Source organism: Molossus molossus, unplaced genomic scaffold (genome assembly GCF_014108415.1).
Source record: "Molossus molossus isolate mMolMol1 unplaced genomic scaffold, mMolMol1.p scaffold_m16_p_14, whole genome shotgun sequence".
Classification (NCBI taxonomy): Eukaryota; Metazoa; Chordata; class Mammalia; order Chiroptera; family Molossidae; genus Molossus; species Molossus molossus.
In genome coordinates this window covers 24,563,000-24,588,000 of record NW_023425349.1, presented here as the reverse complement: position 1 = coordinate 24,588,000, position 25,001 = coordinate 24,563,000, and the positions used below count along the sequence as shown (strand labels likewise).

The window sequence follows — 25,001 nt, the reverse complement described above, 5'->3', positions numbered from 1 at the left end:
CTCCCCCATGTGTTACTGACAAAGGGCCTTTCCTGTTCCCCCAACCTTTCATAGGCCGCCTGTTTTGAACATCATAATCCCAATAGCGGCTACGGTTTCGATCACCATGCCACCATCCCCGCCTTCCAGGACACATCTAAGCACTTGTCATGTCTGAGCAGAGGAGTTAGTTCAGGGCTCTGCTCTTCGTCTCTGGATGTGGGAATCTGTTTTCGTCATCAGCCCTGTTTGCTCTTGTCCTGTCCTGCCAGTGTGGCGTGGAGGTGATCTGCTCTCCTCTGAAGACACGCTGCCTGGCTGTCGGCAGAGCGGGGCACCCAGGGGCTGTGGTGCTCACCATCTTCCACTGCGGGGTGTCTCAGCCATGGACTCACTCAGGGGAGACCAAGCGGTCCTTCCTGTAATCAGTAACCCAAGGAGCCACCTCGACACATGAGTGACTTAAAACTGGGCTGCTGCTTAATTCTTTGGATTGATTATACAGCAACCTTCAGGAAAGGGCTGAAGCCACCGTCTTTGGGGTGGGGATGAACATGGGCGGCAGTGGGCAGAATCTTTCACTCTCCTTTATTTCCCAGCGATGCCCAAACTACTCGGCTTGGTTCCTTTCCTTCTTTTTTTTTTTTTTCCCTCTGAGCCATATCCTAATCCTGCTTTATGTCAGTTTAGGTGAGATCCGCAATTTGAATTTTCTTTTTTTTTTTAAGACGGGAGCTAAGTGAGTGAACCATCTTCAAAGTGGGGGAACTCCTCTCTCGACATTTCCCAGGCAGTAGCACCTGTGTCTGGACACATTGCCCTAAAACCACCATCACCCGCCATCACCGCATGATGAAGGGCCGTCGGGGTTGCCGTCCCTCTAGGGGGAGCCGGAGACGCAGGGAAGGAAGCTGTCAGGAAACGCTGATGAGTGTGGGAGAAGGAAGGGAGAGGAGGAGAGCAGGGGCAAATGACGACGGATATTTATTTTGTTGGTGGGGCATGTGTGTGTGTGTGGTTCTCTTAGCAGGAGGCCGAAGACACTCCCCACTTGTTCCTGGATGGATTGGAAGCAGCCAAAGATGCAAGTGGCACCCTGGTGGACCGGGTGGATGGTGAACACTGCTTGCTTGATGGAATGTTGGAGGATGAAACCCGGCCGGGGGGATACCATTGTAGTCAATGTGACCGAGTCCTGATGTCCATGCAGGGGCTGCGTTCTCATGAGAGGAGCCATCTGGCCCTGGCCATGTTTACCCGCGAGGACAAGTACAGCTGCCAGTATTGCTCCTTTGTTTCTGCTTTCAGGCACAAGTAAGTGCTATCGGGTGGTCGCAGGTGGTACCTGGGGAGGCATCACAGCAGAAGGCAGCTGAGAGTGGGAGGAGCTTAGAGGGGTGAGCAGGTGCGGCTCATGCTTCACTCCTGCTGTCTAGTTGGCTGTTTCCTTGAACTTCATCTGTCAAATGGGACTAAGAACGGGAGATTGCTTGGTTGATACCAGATTGGACGAATGCAGGCAGGTTTTTTTTTTTTAATGACGGTTCTGGTTATGATTTATACAAAGAAAGTTCAGAGAGTACATACGTTTACTTACCAGTACATCTGTGAGACATTCAAACAGAGCTTAATCATTTGAGGAGTAAGTTCCCTTTGGGAAGGTGAGCGACTAGAAAGTAAAAGTGGGACTACTAACCCATTTGACCGAAGAACCATTGCTTGATATTTTAAAAAAGACCTTGAACGGTGGGTAAGTTGATGGAATAAGAGATCCTTCAAGTTTGGGCGGTTGAGGAGCCGGAGCTTCCCATGTTCATTACGGCTTAGAAATGGTAAATTTGGGTCTTTTGTGTAAGGCTTTTCGGGGTGATGAGAAGAGGGATGGTTCTGAGGAGAAACAACCTTGGGTTGCCTTTCTCTATCATATGCATACAAGAGAGAAGTGTTTGATAATGTGTTCTAAGGTCTTGGATGAAGGTGACTGATTGTAAGACTAGCATGCTGTTTATTTTTATGATAATTGGAAGTAGACGATGGGCTGTTTGGTTCTTTAAAAAGATAAAGTGCTAGTTAGTGGATGTGGAAAGGAGGGAGGAGGCGATGCTTCTGCTGAGGTTAGGATGGGTCACAAGCTATTATTATTATTCACAGCCAAATATCTAATCTTTGCCTCAGATCCAGGCACTGGCCTGAACCTTGTGCTGTTCTTATCAATTCACTAAGTGTTTTTTTAACAGCATCTATCACGTTTTCTGACACACAGTAGAACCTCGATAAATCATTGTGAATAGATGAATACGCTGTGTGCTAGGCAGAGTGCGGGAGGCTTTGAGGGAATGTAAAGACGCGTAGGACATGGTCAGGGTTCAAGGGGAGTTGGGATCTAGTTGGATACTTGGCATGAGAAGGCGCATGTCTTTAAAAAAATTGATATCAGTGAAATGCTATGACGTTTCATTGAAGGGGAAGGGTTACGTCACTTTGGAAGAATCAGGAAGGTTTTATGGAGTAGGGAGCATTTGAGTCAAGTTTTAAAGTGGAAAGATGGGACTTGAATCGTTTGGAAAAGATGGGTGATGTGGAGGACAAGCCTGGGAGCACAAGCCTGGGGAAGAGTGTGGTCGTCCAGTTTGACTGATCTGTAGATTCTATGTAAAGGAACACTGGAAGATAAAGTCTGAGTGCTTAAGCAGAGACCATCTTTGGAGACTTTGAATGCAGAATTAGTACTTTATAATTTACATTACTGGTAAAGGAAGACTCAGATGAGTCAAGTCCCCGCAAGTGCTAACATTTATTGAGCATCACCGTGTACTAAGGACTTTGATGTATGATCTCACTTTACTCTCAGAACAGCGCTGTGAGGTATGGTCCTATTATTATCTCCATTTTATAAGAAAAGTTGAGGCCTTTGAGTATAGAGAGCTTATATAATTTGCCCAAGACCTTATCGCTTAGAAGTCATAGCTGGGATTTGATCCCAGGCAGTCTGACTTCATGGCTCATGCTCTTGAGTTGAGAAAAAAGTAGCTGGGGAGACCAATCAGGAGGCAGTGATAGTAGCTGATCCAGGAAGTGAGGATGGAACTTTGGGAGTGGTGAGGGAGCTGGGATTTGTCTGACTTGGAAAAATGGACTTAATACAAAGGACGAGGAACAGAGGACGAACGCCATGCAGGTTTTCAGTCTGATTGGCTGAGAGAACGGGAGTGCCCCTTATAGAAACTAGGAAATGAAAAGGTAGCTAAAGGCCCCTGGCTGGTTTGGTTCAGTGGTTAGAGCATTGGCCTGCAGAACGAAGGGTCTTGGGTTGGATTCCCGATCAAGGGCACATACCTGGATTGCAGGTTCGATCCCGGTGTTCAGGAGGCAACCAATTGATGTGTCTCTTACATCAATGTTTCTCTCCCTCTCTCCGTCCCTCCCTCCCTCCCATTCTTTCTAAAACTCAATGGAAAAATATCCTTGGTGAGGATTAAAAAAAGGAAGATAGTTAAAGGGCATTCAGAGGCAACAGAAAGAGCTGCCTTGGTGTTCCGAACAGAGTATGCTTTCATGGTAAGCAGTACCATTCCCAAATGAGTCCTTTACCGTGGACTCCAGTTCTCTGGGGTAGTGATCCAAATTAGGACTTCTTCCCACACCTTGTTTGGCAGATTTATTATTATTTTTAGACTAGTAATTATGAAGTACTGGGAATGCATTATAATTAGATAACGTCCTTATAAGTTGCTTCTGGAAGACAGATGTACAGCAAACATTGTGTTTATCAGAGGGATGCCCGACCTTTGGATCACGTGACTTCCTGTAACTACACCTGCCGGTTTACAAAGACTTTGGAAATAGACAGCTCATTGCAAGTAGTTTGGCCACTTTGAAACCTTCCTTCCTTACTTATGTATTATCTCCTCCTTCCTTTAGCTTCCCTCCTTTTAGAGTCGGTAGGACTCTTGCCTTTTTTTTTTTTTTTGTAAGCAGCATCATTGGAAAGTAGCAAAATGACTTCGAACAGCTTAGAAATGGGATTTCTAGAAAAGGGCAATGAGAAAATGTTGCATGCAGTTTTTAATCCTGCCGGTTTTTTGTTTCTTTTTCATTCTCTATCCAGTTTGGATCGCCATATGCAAACCCACCACGGACACCATAAACCATTCCGATGCAAACTCTGCTCCTTCAAGTCCTCCTATAACAGCCGGCTGAAAACACACATACTCAAAGCTCATGCTGGTGAGTTGGCATTTGTGATATACAAGTTCTCTGAGTTTAAAATCCAGTGGTCTTCACTGAGTGAAATTTTAAAAGTTTCTTATCCTACATGTGAGAATAAATTGTTCTTGAGATGGTTTGTATGTTTAGTTTTGTTTTAATCTAATAAAAGAATATTAAGGAATCGCCCAAAGCCAAAATACCACCAAGCCCATGTCAGCTGCATCACAGTTAATTCGTGCTAACAGCTTTTGTGTGTGAAGAGAAATTTCTAGATTCTCTTGCCTTTCTAATGGAAAGGCAAGAATTGTTACATCTACTAAAGATAATCCCCAACTAAAATAACATTATAATCTTGAGGAAGTTAAAGCAACAAAGAAACAAGTAGTAAGACTTTTATGGGATGCCTTCATTATATTTCCGGACACGAGATAAGAGATGACTTTGGGTCATGGGTGTCCTGGAGCCACGCCGGTCTCCATCGCTGCGTCGTTCGGCTGATGGTGCTTCCCTCATGAACACCCCTCCCTGCAGGGCTCTACCCCAAACATGTGCCGTTCATCATCTCATTTAGTCTTCATGACAATCCCGAAGGGTAGGTGTTGTCACACTCAGTTTCAGATGACCTGCTCAAAGCCATGCAGCCCACTCACGAAGAATCTGACTCCAGAACAAACACGTGCTTGTCACTGACAAGATGCCGCCTCTCTTTTTTCTGCTTTTCTGCACTTTGCATGTGATAGCGGATGCCCACGGTAGGTCATCAGAACTCAACCTGGAGAGAAAGGAGGCGTGATGTAGGAAAGGCAGCGGGGAGGGGACTGGGGGCTTCTTACGACCTTCTCAGTCACTCTCAACCCCAACTCAGCCATGGCCCTCTTAGAGGTGTGACCCCCTTAGAGGAACTCACATCAACCCAAAGGGAAATTGGGGAAATGAGGCCTCAGGATGCCAGGCTGTACTGTTAGATTCTTTTAGAAATGGAATCTCCTCCCTGAGTTGCCTCAGCAGAGGTATTTAGATCCTACTTTGAAAATTTGCAGACAGCTAGAATTCCTCTCATTGATTAGCTTCCCTTGTGTGGTTATAAAACCCACCCAAAACCTGAGTCCTTCCTTCCTCTTTGCCATCTCCTCATTCCCTGTGGAAGGGCGATCTTGTCTCTTTGTTGTCCCCTGAGCATTGGATCCTGCTGAACTGAGTGACCGCAGTAAAATGACTGAAGTCTTCCAGATGCCGTGGCCCCCCAGAGGTGGGGGAGGGGACAGGGAGATTAGCCAAATGGGCTTTTCTCTCTCTCTTAGTATTTTTATATCTCCAGGAAAATTCCACTGAAGTTCATGGAGTAAGAGGCTTCGGGGTTCAAGCCATTCTTTTCTAACTGTACACTGTAAAATACTCAGCTGGGACACCATCCCCGTGTTTTTCCCATAGGCCTCAGCCTTGTCAGAAGCACTTCTCACGGTGGGAGTCGGGTAAATGATTTGGCCTGTAGGAAAGGCTTTGAAGGAGAGCCAGAGGCTGCGCACTGGCTCCAGGGCGCTGAGCTAAGAGTACGTTCTCGGAGCTGGCCGGGCCAATGGGCCTCTGCTCGGGTTGGGGAGAAGGAAACATCCAGAGGGGACAGTGGGAGCAGTGCAGTTCAGCTCTCCGAGCACCTTGCAATCTTGGTGTCCACGGAGGGCCCTCAGCTGCTGACGGTGGCTAGGCTTAGAAAAAGCCAGTCCATTCTCCATAAGGAAAATCATTAATAAATAATAAAGAATAAACTGTTCCGTATACTCACAACTGGAAACCTGCTTTTGCCCCACCCTGTACATGTAATATATGCATATGTAATATGTATACGTGTATATATTATATTACTACTATCTGTAATATTAGCCCCATTGTACATGGCCCAGCATTACCCTGTAACTCCTAGGGAGTGGTTGAGGGGCAGCTGACAGATTGGGATCCTCTGACTCCTTTGAATGTCTTCTGCCTTGGGCTGTAGCGTGTTGCATAAATCAAGGTTAGTTTCAAGACGTGCTTGGAAATGCAAGCTCTGGGGTTCATCAGTGGTGAAAAGGAGGCTTAATGCAGAATTTGGGGTGCTGGGGTCCCCTCTCATGTGAGACCATTCAGTGGCAGGGTAGTAGACCACTCAGCAAGCAAGGGCAGAGGTTTGCCTTCCAGTCTCTGCTCCACTTGGCGAACTGGGGCCACCAGCTGCCCCCCTCAGCTGGGCCCACGGGCCCACGGAATGAGCATAACTACAGAACCTTACTCCTCCTCTGCTTCCTCCTCTTTCGTCTCCCCTGGTTTTCACATTTCCCCTTAAGGTAAATGTTAAAAATGCATGTTGGTTAGAGACAATTTGAAAATGAAAGAAATATAGCCAGTCACCCATAATCTTCTTGTTCACATTTGATCGTCTCTCCTTTCAACCATTTCCTCTATAATTATTTTTAACAATTGTGATGGTAATTTAATCTAAAATATATTATGCCTTTTTATGTGTTCTTCTGAGTATTTTATTTTTCTCTGTTATCACAAACTCTTTAAGAAAATGGTAATTCATCAAGAAGATGGGCCCCCATTTACTTACTCATTTCCCTGTGGCTGGGAATTTAGATGGTATCATATCTTTTTCAAGCATAAATAAATGTTTATTTCTAAATAAAGCTTTCTATGTGCTAACGGGTGTTTCCTTAACATGAACGCTCAGAAGTGGAATCACTGCGTTGCAGGATGGCCAGCCTAAGCCTGTTGTTATAAAAAGCAAACTTGGACCAAGACAGCATGCCCACCCCACACCCTCGCTTCCGAAAACGAAACTAGTTGGAAAACTGACTTAGGGCAAAGGTGAATCATACCCCAATTTAATTTAGTCATAGTGTTGTGTGCCATGTTTCAGTGCTAGAAAAGCACTTAAAAGAAGAATACTTCTTTTAACTGAACTATCCTGTTTACTGAAGAAAGTGGAGATATATACACACACATACACACACCTCTCTCGTTGAAAAGAAATGACTTCTTTTTACCCATTTCTGTATCATTGATTACATAAGGAAATGGAGTTTTCACGCTGAGGTTTGTGAACTGGTCCAGAGGAACGCAAACGCGCCGTAGGGTGTGGACCCCAGGAGCGGGCAGCAGAGCCGCGGAGGAGGAGAGCAGCGCGGGGGCTGGGGGAAAGCCACGGATAGGCCCCGGAAGAAGACTTAGGGGAGCCTTTTCTGGGGATGCTAGGACGGCGGCCCCTCCTGGTGTGAGCGGGAGGAAGAGCCTGGGAAGCCTTCCTGATGGCGGTACCGTCGGCGTCCGTTTCAGGCCCGGTGGAGGGGCAGCCGTAGGCTCCTCCGCGCAAGTAGAGCGTGAAATGAAAGGGAGCCAGGGCGCAAGAGGCTCCCTCCCGCAGCAGGACACCGGCGGGGGCGCGGGCAGCCTTCGCGGGGTCAGACGAAACCCCTGCAAGAGGCTCCCTCCCGCAGGACACCGGCGGGGGTCGGGCAGCCTTCGCGGGTCCGACCCTGCGCTTGCGAAGCGCTTCTGCGGAGTGAGTTAACCATGCTCGTGTCCCGCCCCTCATGCCCGCCTTTCCCCTTCTTCCTCTTGCCCCTTGCCCTGTCTTCCAGGTGAACATGCCTACAAGTGTTCTTGGTGCTCATTTTCCACCATGACAATCAGCCAGTTAAAGGAACACTCCCTCAAGGTCCACGGAAAAGCCCTGACCCTCCCCAGGCCACGGATCGTCAGCCTGCTGTCCCACACCCACCACCCCTCGCAGAAGGCAGCCCCGGCCGAGGAAGTGGAAGACTCCAATGGTAAAGGGGCCGCCCCCAGAGTGACCGCTGCGGGTGAGGTGGGCTGGGAGCCACTGCCCGTCCTTCTTTCTAGAAGAAAAGCTCGCCCCAAAGCGCGGGGGTTCAAGTGAAGGAAGAAACGCGGAAGGATTGACACAGTGCAGGAATTGGAGCTGGGAGGGGTTGTGGACTCGGGGGTTGGTGGGTCGCCTGTCGGCATTGCTGTGGCAAGGGCACAGTGGGGGGATGGGTCGGTGCGGGCTTCTTCGCTGTGGTTGGGAGCAAGACAGGATGGGATAGCAGACACACTTATTACTTCGTTTACTTACTTATATCCTAGTGTGTGTGTGTGTGTGTGTGTGTGCGCGCTCGCGTGTGTGCTTTGAAGTGTTTGGGGTGTGAGATGTGTCGGTTAACTACCCAGAATTCAGGGAATGGAAAGGGTGAATGGGTGGGGTGAATATGTCTGGTTGGGTCACAAGGTGATTTAGAGATAATGCAGTGATTCATTCCTTTATGTATTTATTTTTATAGCTGAAGGGCATTGAGAAAGCATCATTTGGGGGGAGGGTGTAACAGCCTAGTTTTGGAGCCTCAAGAAATACAGGAAGCCATGGAGGGGGTCTCCCCACTGGCAATGTAACCAAAGCTGAAGGGGAGGGAGGGAGAGAGAGCCCGAGAGAGGTCATTACAGGTGTGGCGTAGTGAGCAAAGGGATCATTGATTGCTTTGCTCACACCTAGAAACAGAAGCCTTTTGATGACTCAGCTCACCTCAGGTGAGTGCAGAATCGGGAGCTTAGGAGAGGGGGAGGTCTGCAGATTCTGGAGAAGCAGAAGACCTTCGATCTGCTCTCTCCCTGTCGCTCTGATTGATGCCCAGGTTCCTTCCACATCCTTAGTAACCTGTTACCTCCCAGGTCAGGGAGAGGCTGCTGCTGCGTTCTCGAGGAACTGGGGGACCCGAAAGAAAGTTCAGGGGCTCTTGGGGACAAAGGCTTGGCTTTGGATCTTACTTCTCTCAGTGCTAGTTGTGTTTTCCTGAGCAGTCTTAGCTTTCTGTGCTCACATATAAAACTGGGTAAAGATGACTGTTTACCTTGAGAGATTAATGAGGAAAGGTACACCAGCAAGAACTAGGTGAAATGCCTAACCCAACATCTGACACATGGTATGTATTTCACAAGTGGTCATTCCTGTGATTCTCATCCTTTGATTGAAATTCTGGCCTTTGGGACCTTTTATAAGAAGCATGAATTGGGGGGTATTTTCTTTTCTTTTATCCTCACCTGAGGGTATTTTTCTATTTATCTTCAGATAGAGTAGGAGGGAGGGAGGGAAGGAGAGAGAGAAAGAGAAACATCGATGTGAGAGTTACACATCAACGGGTTGCCTCCCACACGACTCCAACCCGGGCTGGGGACGATCTGCAACCAAGGTGCATGCCCCTGACCAGAATCAAACCCACAGCTCATTGGTCCACGGGCTGACACTAACTGCTAAGCCAAACTGGCCAGGGAAAATTTGGGGGTATTTTTAATGTAAGGGGTTAAAAATACTCTTCAGGTAACCTTAAGCTCTGACAGCCCAACCTGTCTACATGGTCTGATGATCAGATTTCAAGGGAGTAAATGAGTGATGTTTTTTTGTGACATCTGTAAGAAGATCACTGTAGGAGGGAAACAAAAGGTAAGTCCAGAGACTTGCAGCTGCCTTTTTTGAGTTCTGGAACTTGGTGGCCTTTCCTTTGCAAATCATTGAATACTGTTACACTCATCAGCTTCCTACTGGTCTTCCTGTCTTAAAGGACTTCTGTTTAACAAAGATGGCTTGTTATGATGACTGTGGCTTGTGATGAAGGGAGCGCACTATCTCTTCAACTGCTGTGTCGTGGTCGAACACGTAGGAGGAAGCTGTGTTGTTGTTTTCTGGGGGAAGCGTGCTGTCTCAAAGCCAGGGGTGTGGGGAGAGGACAGTGAAGCTCACAGAACGTGTCTCCGGTGCACCTTGAGGTCCTGTGCATTGGGAAAGACTGGTATGTTGTGGCAAAGGGCAAAAGACAATTTGATGTGGATTTTAAGGTCTTTAATAACATGATTTTTAATGAAATGCTTTCCTCTGAAATGGAAACTACACATGTGGAGCCATTTGGATGAAATTGATCCACCCAAACACCATTTCCAGCGAAGGCTTTACCTGGGACATTTCTCTCAGGCACACCTTCCCTTTCCTTTGTCTTTCTCTCTTGAAAGGTAGGTCTCAGTCACAGTACAAGGGCATCCCACAGACCACTGCATGGGTGATCTCCTTCTGCATAGGCTCAGAAGAGTTACGTTCAGTCAACTTCCTGAGCCCATCCTCTGTACCAAGAGCTGTACTGTCCATAAAAGAATCAGAAACGAATCGAGCGCCAGTACTGCTCTATTCCTCCAACAGCTTAAGATCAGATATTCAGAAGATAATATCAGTACCTGCATTTGAATTAATCCCAACCCTAAGCCAGAGACTTCACCTCTTTGGGGGTGATGTCAGGTTCTTGGAAGCTAGACTAGGTTGGGACCTTGCGAGGAGGGTGGTCACAGAGTCATGTGCTACTGAGTAACTCTCTGCATGACACAGGTAGTCTGTCTGTATTCAGCCACAAGAAGATACTTTGCAATGTACAGAAGTGTTTCGGTTTGCTTTTCCCTCTGAAGAAAGAACTGTAACTGTGAAAGTCCTGGGTGGTGTCTGTAATAGCAAGGCCTGTGCTGTTTTTAACATACATAAATGGCCAATATCAATGGGTCAGAAGTGATTCATTTAATTTGATGAAAAAAACTTGAGAGGGTAGGGTAAACAGAAGGAAGGCATCAAATGGGCTCTTCTCGTGAATTAATAATTTCGTGGAAAGAATAATTGATAGTTCATTTGTTCAGTACACATTTTCTGAATCCTGACTCGGTCTTGCATAGTGCTGGATGCTCCAGAGTGGCGGCCGAGGTCGAAAACGAGAAGACTATGTACTGGGGAGCCGCGTGGTGGATTCCTGTGAACGGCTAAGTCTGGGGGATGACAAAACAGCTGTGGGGCTAGACAGTAGCCTGTAAATCACCCCTTGAATGGTGTTTGAAACACGCATGCGAAATCCAGTTGCACATTTTAACAGGGAGAAGCTGTGTGGCTATTGGCGCTCAGTGGAGGTTTCCCACACTGCAGATGCCAGGACACTGCTGAACACAAGAACCAAAAATGTGTTGCAGGCCTGGGGGGGAGCAGGGATCCATAAACCAGGGAAATCACCAGTGTGTCCTTGGCTTTCTGATTCCCCAGCGAGGGATGTGAATAAAACGAGTTGACATGCTCACTGCTATTTACAGTTGTCAAATGCTTGCAGTCTTGAGAGCGAGCCAGTCTTCTCTGGCAGAAGGAAATAGCCTGAGAAAAGGTTCTCCCAGGGCTGCTCTCCCTCCCAACTCAGAGGGAGGCCTGCAAGCGGGAAGCGGAGGAGGAGGCTCGAGAAGGTGGAGGGGAGGCTTTGCCCCACTGCCTGGCCACACACCTGTTCCTGTGCATACAGAGCTCTTGGGCTTTGGGCTGTCAATCTTGACAGGTTTCAGCAGCACGTGAATGTCCTGTATATTCTTCTGGATGGGTTGTTGGAAAGAAAAGCCACGCTGTGTGGTGTTGGTTCTGTGTATAGGGTAATAGGGAATTACACGCAGTTGCCATTCCAAACAGTGCGTTAAGGGGAAACCGTAAGGTGGTCAGTGAAGGAAGCGCTCGGCTGTCTGTGTTCGCTGGGTTCCTCCTCTTGCCCCGGAACATACAGGCCTGGGTCCTGTCGGGCTTTTCCCACGTCTCTGCTTTTCAGTACAGAAACGCACACACGCTCTCGCATGTCTATAGAATAACAAAGAAACTGGAACCGTGTAGTTCAGCTGTGAGATTTGTTTAGGTCTGAGGAGCTACACAGTGCGTGGGTTGTGGATAAATAATTCAATATTCAGCTGTATCATTGATAAGAAGTCAGGCCAGTGGTGACGTTCTGTCTTTTCACACCCTCAAACCTGCCCCCAAAGAATAGGTTACTTTATTTCTTCTACCGGGTTGTGCTGTAGGGAATTGTCTGCTTTAGGAAGTAGCTACCGTGTTGTGTTTAAAACGAAAGGGAGACCCGAAGACCAGGTGCAGAATAAATAAGGTGAATGAGGGCAACGTAGGTTTTTCATCCATGGCCTGGTTAGCAGCCCAGGGAAGACACGGGAACTCTTGGTTGTGATCCTGTCCCCTTCATATTATCGGTCTCAATGTTGTCCACCTAGGGGGGACGTCTTTGCTATTATGAATTAATAGAAAAATGTTCTAGGAGCTTTGTGATTTTGTGGGTGTGTGTGAAAGATTTCTGTGAGTCTCAGTTGGCTTTGCTATTCTAAACTGCAGCATAATATTCACTACAAACACTTTTTATCAAGACACCTCTCGTCAAAGAACCACAGGCACTTATCATCACATTACAGTCAAAGTCCTCTCCATTGCATTCAGAGTTTAGCATGTAGGCCCGCTTCCCGTTCCCGCGGCCTCGCTAACAAGCTCCGCGCTTCCAGCGGGCTCTGTGCCTGTCTCCACCAGCATCACCGGCCACTCCGGTACTTCTGAAAGAGCCCTGCTGGGCGTGTGGAAGAATTTCCTCCCCTCTGCTGCTCTCTAAGAGACTGACTTTCACTTTCTCTGAAGAACGCCTTTTATTGCCTTCTCGGATTACTTCTCCATCGCTGATCTCAGGCCCTCTTTGTACGTGTGGCTGTGCTACCGTTTCTGTCCCTAATTCTCCGATGGGGCACTTAGGTTAGCGTTTACTCCATACTGATTTCTTTGGGCTGGCCAGTGGCTTCTTGGAGACATCACCGTTTGTGAAAACAGTTCACTTAGGGAGCCTCCTCGAATCTCAAGCCATAGAACCGAGTCGCACAAGGGGGAGCTCATTTCATTTCCATTGAAGAGGCAAGTTCTGAGATAACCGGTCCAAAGATAAAACCTCAGGGATTGTTCTCACAGAAATGTTCTGGCACGTGATTCTGCCAAGAGGAAAGGTCTTTCTCGACAGAGAACATTTCAAGCGTTGTTGTGGGTCCCCGCCTAAGGAGGCCTTCCATGGAGACGGGGAGCTGGAGGGTGAGAGGGTGTGAGACTCTGCAGCCGCAGAAGCTGACAGAGGTGTAGTGGGGCTGGAGAGTTGGCAGTGCCAGTTGGTGACCCAGTGGCAGAGCCCCTTGCTGGAGCACACAGTCGCCGACCCTGGAGGGGGCTCCCGTGTTGTCTCTTCACAGAGAGTGCTTGACGTGAGGGCCACAGTCAGAGAAGCCGTGTTGTGAAAATGGACAACGGAACTGATCAATGAAAATTTCTATTCTGTCTGAAAATGTTACCCCCTGGGATTTTAACCTGATATGTTGGTTAGGAGAGACCTGTTTATGAGAGTTATACTGGTCCATTCCTGGAAACCATAAAACAAGGATTGGAAAACTTTCTGTAAAGGGTCAGATAGAAAATATTTTCAGCTCTGTGGGCCATACAGTCTGTTACATCAACTCAGCTGTGACCGTGGTATGAAAGTTGCCATAAACAACATGTAAACAAGTGGGCGTTCCAATAAAACTTTATGTGCAGAAACAGGGGAGGCCAGATTCGGCCCGTGGGCAGCATGTCACTGACCTTGGCCATAGGTGACTGGAGGGGGGAAATTACAGTTATACCCATGAAACGAGTCTCGTCTTTAATAAATGTCATTGCAGACCTTCATATTTAACATGTGGGCTACTCCTAGATGTCATTTAAGATGTAACTCGGCCTAAATATATTCTTTATTGCCTATATGTGGGGTATTCAAGCTTTAAAAGCATTCGCATGTGAATCACATTTAAGATCACGAGCAAATGTGCTCGAAGAATTATGTTGTGTCTCGCGCCCAACTATCAGCTCATTTAACCTTGACTACAGCAGTACTTGACACTTAAAAATTAAGATCTGAGATGCCTGCTTTTCAAAGAGAAGTTTTTCAGGTTTCTAAATAGGTCAAACATAAAACTCAGCCTTTAAGAGGATCCAATTAGTCGCAGGGCACCAGACCTTCCACTCAGGTTCCCACTGCAGTCGAATTCTCAGGCGGGAAGAAAGAAGAGGTGGCTTCTTTAAAAAATGTTCTTTTTATTCATTTCAGAGAGAGGAGGGGGGAGGGAGAAGGAGAGAGAGAGAAACACCGATGAGAGAAAACGTTGATTGGCCTCCTCCTGCATGCCCCCCACTGGGGATTTGGCCCACAAGCCGGGCATGTGCCCTGACTGGAAATGGCTTCTTTAAAAATGACAGTAGTGACATGGAGACTCGGGTGAACAGTGGTGTAAAATACAAAGATGTACATCGTGTATAGCACATGGGATACAAGGCATAATTGTAATGGCTTGTCCATAATAGGTTCTTCTGGTCTCAGAATTATCTGACCAGAGCATACTCTCCTTCCTTTTTTGATACCAGAATTTCTACATTAAAAGGTGATCTCTGGAGTTTGTTTTCATGCTTGTTATGAAGAATGGCATTTCTACTGTAAAGACCGAGAGGTTTGTAACTCCAATGGTGTGGAGTGGTACATGCCATTCTGTGCCCTGTTAGACGCCCAGAGTCTTCAGAGGTTCAATGGTTAGAACTTGCCCTCCCTGGAAAATAGGACACCTCCCAAAGTATCACCACCATGAAGTGGATATCACGTTATAGATCCTTCCCAAGAAACCCACCTGCCTGAGATTTCTGGGGCTTTTTGAATTAGCCACAGTTTCATGTGCCAAGGATTAAAAAACATTTCAAGTGTAAGCTTTCTATGTCCTGGGAATTTAGTCAACTAACCATCTCCCTCTTCCCATGCCAAGAAAAACATTTGTTCGTCAGAAATATAAGCTTGTACTACCCAACTCATTCAGAGCTAGTCTCTAGCAAGACCAGAGTGAGCGTCATGATTCCACGTCCAACTTGCATCTCAGGGCTGGAGGTTACCTTTAAGTCCTCCGGAACCTCCGTTATGGGAAGTAGCTGAACGGAAGAACCGCTCTGATCTTTAGTAGAAAGTGTCTTCAGTTGTTAGTCAAATCATCTAAAATGACTTAATCTCGGTTCTTTTTCGAAAGATAGAATGTCCCTTTGTTTTCTCATCGCCCCCCTCCCCTCGAACTTTCTTTCCCTGGAGCTGGGGGCTAGATAGTTGAGTCCAATTACATTTGCTATAAAATTCCTTAAACTCTCTTGAGACTTCTTATGACTCCCAGGTCCTCGCTTCCCAATACTGTTCTCAGGAGAGGGTTCGACACGTGGAGAAAGAAGGGCGTTGGATCCGGGAAAGCTAGTGTGAGTGGAATTGAGAGGGACCCATCCTGGGACAGCCTCGCTGCGGAAGAGGCGGTGTCCCGGGCAAGGTGATCGTGTATAAAATTATTATTTTTTAAAGTGCTGAGACGTGGAGATGCCAGAAATAGCCTTTTAGAAATAACTGTTATTTATTTTCAAAATAAATTACATGAGATTTGATGGCATGGCCCAGAAAAGCATGTCCAAATGATGTACACCTTTTCTCGTTAACTCATTCGTAATCCTAAATAATAGCCTATGGAAAAATCCCACTGGTGGTTAAATGAAAATTACGAGATAAAAGAATGGCCCGAGTTCAGGAGGATCCGCTGGTTTGTTGCTGGATTCAGTCCCTTGCTGTTTATGCCCAGAAAGAGGGGTGTTCCTGCCATACGGGCTTGTCTACTTTGCAAGCAGTTTCGGTCATCAAGCCCAACGCAGAGGACATGTCTGGCTGGGAGCGCAGGGCGCAGCTAAGGTTTTATTTACCAGTACATTGCTCTTGGAGAAGTTTCCTAGGGCTAGGTTCTTCAGCTTCCTCGGGACAACAGCATATTCTTAGATGGCTTGTGCAAGCCTCTGACGTCACCTTTTATTTTCATGCACTGAGAGCCCTCCAAGGCTGCAGTGGTAGCCACAGCCAGCAGTGCGGGACCTTCTAAACCTGTCATGTGGTCCTTGATATTTTTGGCATTGCTAGTTATTCCTGACCAGCGTAAGATTCATTCATTCTGGTTTATTGTAAGGACGTCCCATGTCATGAATTCCTAAGTGATAGAATTAATCACTGTTTTGTGTTTGTTTTTTTTTTAAATTCTGGTAATTGCTTTAAATTTGTCATCTGAATCATTATGTCTCATAAATTGGAGGTACAAATTCGTAGTCTCATTTAATAGAGAAGGAAACGGAGACCCTGAGGAATGAAATGATGAGTCGGAAACTCATAAAATGTGTGTGTGGTGGAGCTGGTCTAAATTTTAAGCCCATGTTGTTAATTTTTGTGCCATCTCATGGAAGACTCTCCGCAGAAATACCCATCTCTAAAGGGTCCCGGAATTGTCCATAGGAAACTAAAACCAATTTTTTATTGTGGAGTCATATTTAGAGCTTAAGCTAATAGATCTGCAGTAGTGTTAAGTTGTAAGAGCAGAATAGAATGAAATGAGAAATCCTGCACTTGGATTTTTAATTTTTTTTATCCTCACCCGAGGACATTTTTGCATTTATCTTCAGATAGAGTGGGAGGGAGAGAGGGGGGAAGAGATAGAAACATTGATGTGAGAGACACATCAAGTGGCTGCCACCCACACGACCCCAACTGGGGCCAGGGACAAACTGCAACCGAGGCATGTGCCCTTAGTGGGAATCAAACCCTGGACTCTCTGGTCCGCAGGCTGATGCTCTAACCGCTGAGCCAAAACGGCCAGGGCTGTGTACTCGGATTTTAATAGCTTTAGCCTTAGAAAAGAGAAGGAACTGATGAGTCCCGAGGGCTTCTTGGAAGAAGTGGAACTAAGGCTGGGTCTTGGCAGGTGAGTAGGATTTTTATAGGGGTAGAAGGAAGCCCATTCCAGGTGGAAGGAGTATCAGAAGGAAGCAGACTTACAGAAGAAGGGATCTTGGGACAGCAAGGAGGCCAGTCTGGCTAGAGTGGCAGGTGTGTAGGGGTTAGTGGGAGGACAGCTGGAGGTGAGGAGAGGTAGAGCCAGACTGCAGGGGTCCTCAGTACCAGGAAGAGGTCTTTATATTCGTTAAGAAGTGGGCTGAACGAGAACCAGCAGCAAGATCCTTATCCCTTTATGAAGTCTATCCCTTTTGAGCTCTCGATACATTAAGCTAGTATCCATCAGTCTTCAGGAATGAGTGTACATCAGAAATAGTCGTGGGTGGTCGTTACCCCTTCTGATGAGGAAAGTAATACCTGTTGATGATTGTAGAACAGCTTTATGGCAGTACGTAATAAGATGTAAGGGCCACCCACAATGCCAGCCTCTCTGGGCACCCAAAATAATCCCCGAACAATTTGCTCTGGAGCCACCTAGATGTCATTGTTTGTTTGTTTTTTATTGATTTTAGAGAGAGGAAGGGAGGGGGGGGAGGACATCGATGAGAGAGAACATCGATTGGCCGCCTCCTGCATGCCCCACTGGGGATTTGGCCCACAACCTGGGCATGTACCCTGACCGGGAATCGAACTGGCGACCTCTCGGTGCATGGGTCGACGCTCAACCACTGAGCCACACTGGCCGGGCCACCTAGATGTTTTTTACGCATATACAAAATGGTTCTGTTTTGTGTTTTACTTTTGTTTTATAACTGGGACCATAATATACAAACTAATTTTTTCTTCTCGCTTGAAGAGTTTTCTCACTGTTTGACTTACTTTGGTTTGAGGACATGAGGGTCTATATCTCAAAAGAAAAAAACAATTCCCCTTCAAATAATAAATATGGAGGCCTTAAAGGCTTTAAATATTTTTGTGTATGTGATATCTGTCTTTAAGGTGAAAATTCACTAACTTATTTCATTTTAAGGCTCATTCATCTCCTTAAAAATTACTTAAGTGTCTTTTCTTACTGCTTCAGACTTAATACATTTGAAATATTGGCAAATGTTCCATAAGTTAAATGACAACATCAAGATTACAGACTGTCTAGACTGTTCAGAGTAATGAGCTGGAAATGAGGTTTTGCAAGGGGATAAATATGAAATAGGTTGGGTGGCTGCTGACCCTTGCGTCCACGTCCACGACTAGACTTGCCAAATAGTCTTATAATTGGCAGTTATCATATCTGTCTCCTCAGCTAAACTGTGTGCTCTCTGAGGTCAAGGGCTGTTTCAGAGCCCCAGCACTTGGCAGGCCATTCAATAAATATTCCTTGATTTGAATTAGGGCAGCAAAATGAACTGTGCCCGATGGGAACCGACAAAACAATAGTTTACGTGTGAAAAGGCCTGGGAATTTCAGTGGCTGCGAGCTCAGGTGTGTCCCGTGGTGTTTGGGGAAAGCCCGTGGAAGGGGCTGTGTGGACACCACGATGTGCTGTCCATCACTGTTGGGTATTTCCTTGATCACCCCGCCCTCCTCCAGTTAACCGGCCCCCCTCAATGGGAACCCCACATCCCTTTCAACTCTGCTGCAACTTGCAGCCACCGCGAAGAGGAGTGAGTCAGTCCTCACTCTGCCTCCTCTTGAGAATAGTTCTGCTTCCTTCATTGCTCAGTCTCTTTACAGATACGTTCTCTGCTTACTTCCTCCTCCTCACCTTCTGGAATGTTCTCTTTCCTTTCTCAGTGAACTCAGTGCCAGACTCACAGTTTGCCTTTTAACTCCACCTGTGCCCACCATGCTGTGGATTCCAAAACTAGACTCCGGCAATGACCCGGCAAACTTTGGGCTGTGCAGGTTCACTTACACGTGGATGTGACTTTTTTCAATAAATGTACAGTTGACCCTGTGTAACTCCAGATTTCATACCCATAGATTCAACCAACTGTGGATGGGAAACTTTTTTTTTTTCTCCTCGTCCAAGGACACTTTTGCATTTATCTTCAGATAGAGCGGGAGGGAGAAAGGGAGGAAGAGAGAGAGAGAGAAACATCAATGTGAGTGAGACACATCGAGTGGCTGCCACCCACACAACCCCAACCAGCACTGGGGACAAACTGCAACCAAGGTACGTGCCCTTAGCAGGAACCGAACCTCGGACTCTCTGGTCCATGGGCCAACGCTCTAATCCCTGAGCCAAACCGGCCAGGGCTCTTTTTTCTTTTTAATTGATTGACTGACTTGAGAGAGAGAGAGAAACTTTGATTTGTTGTTCCACTTATTGATGCATTCATTGGTTGCTTCTTGTATGTTCCTTGACTAGAGAGCAAATCCCCAACCTTGGTGTATCTGGATGATGCTCTAACCAACTGAGCTACTTGGCCAGGGTGCGAAAACTGTTATTTTCACTCTGAGTTTGGGAATCCGTGAATGAGGAGGGCTGGCCATATGCATTGTTCTGTGCCATTTATATAAGGGGCTCGAGCGAGCATCGAAGATTTTGGCATCTGCCGCTGCCCTGGCGCAAATGCCCACAGATACTGAGGAATGGCTGTACTTGGTCTCTTCAGCTAGAATTTACCGCCTTCCTAACTACACCAGCCGCCATTCACCTGTGGCTACATTTGCCATAACCGCCCACCTCCTGCATCTCAGACTCTTCAGTCCATTCTGACCACCACCCAGCCCTCCTCTCCAGCCCACACCCTGGAGGCAGCTGCAGCAGAGGGCCTTTCTCCAGCATCCCTGTGTCTCTAACATTCTCATCTTCCGCTTCCCAGCTTGCCAGACCCCAGCCCTGGACAGCTCTCGCTCTGCACTGCTGACTTCAGCTGTCTTCCTGGCTCGAATGTCAGGTTTTCCGATCTCTTTGCAGGGTTATCTTCGTTGACCACAAATCTGATTTAAAAATAAATTCGAGCTTATTCAGATTTGTCCCTCTAGAATATCAGACTACTTGCAAGTATTCCAAGGTACCTTCTTGAGCAAAAGAGACAGAAATGGGAGTCACAACAGATGTACTAGGATTTGCAAATTGCTCAGCCTGTCCTGCCTGCCCCAGCCCTAATAGTGAAGAAAGGGCGTGTGGAGCTGGATGGTTCATAGCTAGGGCAATCACAAATTATTGTACTTGTGAGTTGCAATTTCACTCTTACTCGGTTTTACAGTATTTTACAATTTTGCCCAGGGGTAAGTTTTTAATTAGGAATATAGAGAAGGAAAGATGAAGAAATCCTCATCAACCTTACATGCAAGCAGGAATAGAGCCACCAACATGTCTATCAGAAAAAAACAATAATTGTGATAACTAAATCAAAGCAGACAGTAAAGTATAATTCCCAACTAACGCATTAAAGTCAGTAAATTCTGTATACTGTGATAGCAATATAATAAGATCATTTCTGCTAATACATCCACAGTATACTGTTGCATCTTGGTTATGTTACCTACATAATAGAAGACTGGGAAAAAGTCACTCTTTAAAAATAAAGGCCAGCCCTGGCCAGTTTGGCTCAGCAGTTGAGTGTCGGCCTGTGGACTAGAGTCACAGGTGTGATTCTGGTCAAGGGCACATACCTCGGTTTCCGTTCGGTCCCCAGCCCTGGTTGTGGTCATGCAGGAGGCAACCAGTCGATGAGTCTCTCTCACATCAATGTTTCTCTCCCTCCTACTCTGTCTGAAGATAAATGGGGAAAAAAATATATCCTCAGGTGAGGATTTAAAAAAATAAAAGCCAATGCTGAAATAAAAGATAGATTTATTTTTTTTCTCTTTATGTTATCTTTTTTCCTAATAGCTTCATTATTATGTGCCTCTATCCCTGTAGCTTTTTTATTCTCACCCAAGGATACGTTGATTGATTTTTTTTTTTTTTGAGAGAGAGGGAGAGAGAGAGACATAGATGTGACAGAGAAACATTGATGGATTGCCCGTTGTAAACTTCCTGACCTGGGCGCAGCCTTTTGGTGTACAGGACAATACTCCAATCAACTGAGCCACCCAATCAGGGCTGTCCCTGTAGTTTTTTTTTAATAAAAAAAAAAGTCTACAGTACTTTTCACTGTATTTCTCTCCTAATTTTCTGGGCTATTATCTAAGTCCCATGCAGAGGGAAGAATGTGGAGTACAGAGCTGACCACGTCACGTGTTGTCAGAGCAGGGAGGAGTTTGGGAGCTGTAGGGTGGAGGGATGGTGGGCCTGTGTAAGTCCAGGGCCGGGCTAAGGTTTGCTTATTTATTTACTTAACATTTCTAAAATTGAAGGATGGCAAAAACAATACATAAGAAGTTTTACAACTCTAATACGCTGAGTAAATGCGTGGTGGTTTTTATACTGATCGTCACCTCAGTGAGCGGAGGTGACCCCGTGAGCTGGCCATCTGAAGCCGCCATCAGGAGGCGTTGAGACCACCCAGCCCCACAGCGCCAGGCTCTCCTTGCAGGTGCAGGAGCTCCCGTGCCCCTGGCTTCCTGTCCGAAGGGGTGTGCAGGTCATGGACAGCAGCGACCAGGCTGCAGCATCGGATGACACCACGCCCGGGCCCTGCCACGGCGATTCTGGTGGCGGTGGCTCCCCTCGGGCACTCCCACGCGGGAAGCAGCCAAGTGTTCCACGGACCCACTTCCTCAACTCGGCCCTTTCTTCCCAGTGGAATTTTGGAGTCGCGCTGTGGTCCTGGCCTCCCGCGTGACTTCCTGTGTATCCCTGGGTTCGTTTTGATTGAGCAGATGCCAGGAGGAACCGTTTTGCCCAAGCGGAGCTCATGAAAATGAGGGGCGAGGGATACTTACAAAACCAGTCTCTGTATAGATCATCTCTCCTTAATAGTCTGCACAGGGGTGTTGGGCTCCTAGTTTGAGGTTTGGCTTGGGAACAGCTGCAGGCCCAAATCCAGGAAACACCACCAGCATGGGAGGCCATGAACCGCCGGCCTGCACAGCCTTAGCGGGGTCCTGACGGCAGCCGGATTGCCTGGCATGTGCTGAACCTTCTTGGAGCCTCGATTTCTTTTTTTTTTTAATCCTCACTTGAGGACATTTTTCCATTTTTTGTTCAGACAGAGTGGGAGGGATAGAGAGGAAGAGAGAGAGGAGAGAGAAACATCGATGTGAAAGGGACACATCGAGTGGCTGCCTCCTGCACGACCCAACCAGGGCCGTGGACAAACTGCAACCAAGGTACATGCCCTTAGCGGGAACCGAACCCGGGTCTCTCTGGACCACAGGCTGACGCTCTAACCACTGAGCCAAACCGGCCAGGGCGAGCCTCAATTTCTAATGTACAAAATAAGGACGCCTTCTTTATGGGATTATTTCCAGAATCAAATGAAATGACATATGGAAATGCCTTTAAAGTCTAAATTACTACAGAAATATATTATTAAAGTAGTATAGTAGAAGTAAATTTCTAATTGGTTTATGATAATTTGTCATCAACCAGTGGTTGATGAGGATTTTTTTTTAATGAAGAAAGAAAATTTCAATCTCGTGTTGGAAGCTGAATGAAATCTCTTTACACTGTGAGCTGTTTCTTAGAAGTCTTAAGTAATTCAGTGTTTGGAAAGGGATACTTGATCTGAAGCTCTGGTCATCTCAATGGCTTTGACCTTTGGGGCTAATTTGAAACCACCCCCCTGAGAAACTCCTTAGCACTTGATGTCCTAATGGGTGCAACCATTGGTAGGCCCTGGTGTCAGGCGTCATTAGTGGTGGTGTTATTGGGATTCATTTAAATGCATTTTAAATGATCAATTATTGCTTCTGACTGAATGACAAACATTGTCTCGTTTCATTTAATACGACAATCCCTTGGAGCCAGCTCACAACCTGTATAAAACTCGGTGCTGGCAGAATAACCGCGTGAGTATTTTATAATCTTGAAAAGTCACTTTTCAACTTCAGAAGTCACTTTTCCCAGTCTAAGATCAGGGATCCCTTGTTTTTTTTTGTATGAACAGTTCACTTTCACACAGGGCTTTCTGGGACATCTTGTAGTAAAACGCAGTAATGTAAAGCATGTCCCTATGTTCCCCTTGGAACGATGTTGTCATTTAAGAGATTACATTCCTGACCGAACACTAGGCTTCAGATCAGAGCTAATGCTTCACCACATGTATTATAAGACATCATACAATAACAGCAAATGAGTAAAATCATTGTGAGCAGCAAAGGTATGTGCTTATAACGGATTCAAAATATGCTGCAGAGATTCACCTTTTTATGAAGTGTACGGTCATTTTGTTTACTTTATTAGAACTTGGAAAACTTGTTTGAAGATGACTGGAAATGGTCCAGCTGAATACATTTAAAATGGCAGGCTGGTTCCTTTCACTCCCATCTAATGTCCGAAGTAAGCAGGTGTGTTCAAAACCATCCCACTGACTTAATAACCGCATCAAGCTTTGCAGAGGTTTTCTGTCTGTGAATTTGCTACTGTTGCAGCTGCCGGTGAGGACGATGATGGTGGTGGTGGGGATGATAACGATTTCTTTTCTCACCGGATACTAAGGGCTGACCAATTCCCTCCCTGCCCCTCTCTCCTATCCCCCGTTCACGCAGCACTCTGTCTTGCGGACACGTGTGCTCCTGGTCTGTTGTGGCCTCCCATGGCATTGAAATGCCTTACAAACTACCACGGGGCCATTCACACAGAGTCTTTAAGAGGAGCTTCAACACCCCCTTTGGCAAGGCCAGGACCCCTGCAGGCTGCTTACTGTTCTCGGTTGATTGCCAGACAGCCTCCCTTCGGAAAGGGTGTTATAAGGAGCTCTGAACTGGTAGATCGGAGCATTTCGAGAGTGGGGAGATGATTGACAATAGGAGAAAGAGCCGGCAGAATCGGCTCCTCTGTCCGGAGCTCCGTGACCGACATTGAAATGCCTCGTTCAGAGGTGTGACGCTCTCCACTTTCCCATCCCGTCGGTCCCGTGCACACACCGCAAGGACTCTGCATTGATCTAACCACGAATTCGTTGTTGGCTTACCCTACTTCTTCACGCTGTTAAAAAACAGAAGTCAACCGAGTACATTTTAAAGATCTTACTGGCTTTCTTCACTGACTGGTGAACTGGGCCCCGTCCAGTCCAGCAGGCAGAAAGGAGCTCGGAGGAGCTGTGCAAAATGCAGACTGGCTGGCGGGAAGGAGGGGGACCAGGACGTTTCACTAGGCGAGAAAGTGGGTTGAGCGTTGCACAGTTACTTCCACTGGGGTGGAAGGTCCTCTCGGGCAATTTCCCACTAGTGCTGATCGGGACGTTCCTGAGAGACTGGTTGGAGATTCCACTCTGGGAGAGCAGAAACTCATGAAAGTCTCAGTTGGGTGATGTAGCTTAGCATAAACGGCTCCATTTTTCAGCCTGTTGTCTTATTTTTAATAGTTCTGTTAGCAGACATTGTAAAAAAACTAAACTTTTAAATGGACATGCACGTCTTTGTGTCTGTGGGTATCGTGACTAGCTCACCCATCGATCACCATTGGCTTTCACTCTCTGAGCTATCTGGCAACCCTCCAAGTTGTATAAAACTAATACTAACACGCATGATTCTTCCCACGCTCTACATCGGTGTGTCTGCTAGGGTGCAATTGATTGTTGCCCGGGAATAAAGTTTTTGCGTCCCTTTGTAAACTCATGTAAGCCTTCCTTTACCTCATATAAATGTGTGTTTCTTTTAAATCTCTTTTGACCCATTGTGACATCTTACTGGCTCCCTTATTAATTAGTGAGTTAAATAAAAATCTTCGACGATTAAAAAAAAAATCCCATGAGACAGGATCTTTTATGACCAGCTCCCTACCATTTCAGAAGTGGGGAATGATTGCGGACATTTGGTTCTGTCCAAAATGTTCCCTGATACTTTTGGTCCACCCCAAAAGTTCTCTGAAATCCGGTCCTGTCCAAGATGCCTATGCTTAGTAAACATCTCTGGGTTCAAAAGCCCATAAAGTTTACTTCTAGTTTTGATTTATAGGGTTAATACATTTAAACGTGCTATTATGATTTGTTGTTGTTGTTAATCCTTACCTGAGGATATTTTTTTATTAATTGTTAGAGTGGAAGGGAGGGAGGGAGAAAAAAATATTGATGTGAAAGATACATATTGATTGGT

General features: G+C 46.5%; 1 protein-coding gene across 2 annotated transcripts in view; it reads left to right on the top strand.

Moving 5' to 3' along the window:
- The window catches only part of ZNF462 (zinc finger protein 462), a 140,660-nt gene that overhangs the window by 64,913 nt on the left and 50,746 nt on the right, over window positions 1–25,001 (top strand). For both annotated transcript variants that reach the window (XM_036261520.1, XM_036261521.1), the window contains exons 5-7: window positions 1,190–1,293; window positions 4,088–4,206; window positions 7,806–7,994. In XM_036261520.1, the coding sequence (XP_036117413.1) occupies window positions 1,190–1,293; window positions 4,088–4,206; window positions 7,806–7,994 (412 nt within the window). The remainder of the gene's footprint in view (window positions 1–1,189; window positions 1,294–4,087; window positions 4,207–7,805; window positions 7,995–25,001) is intronic.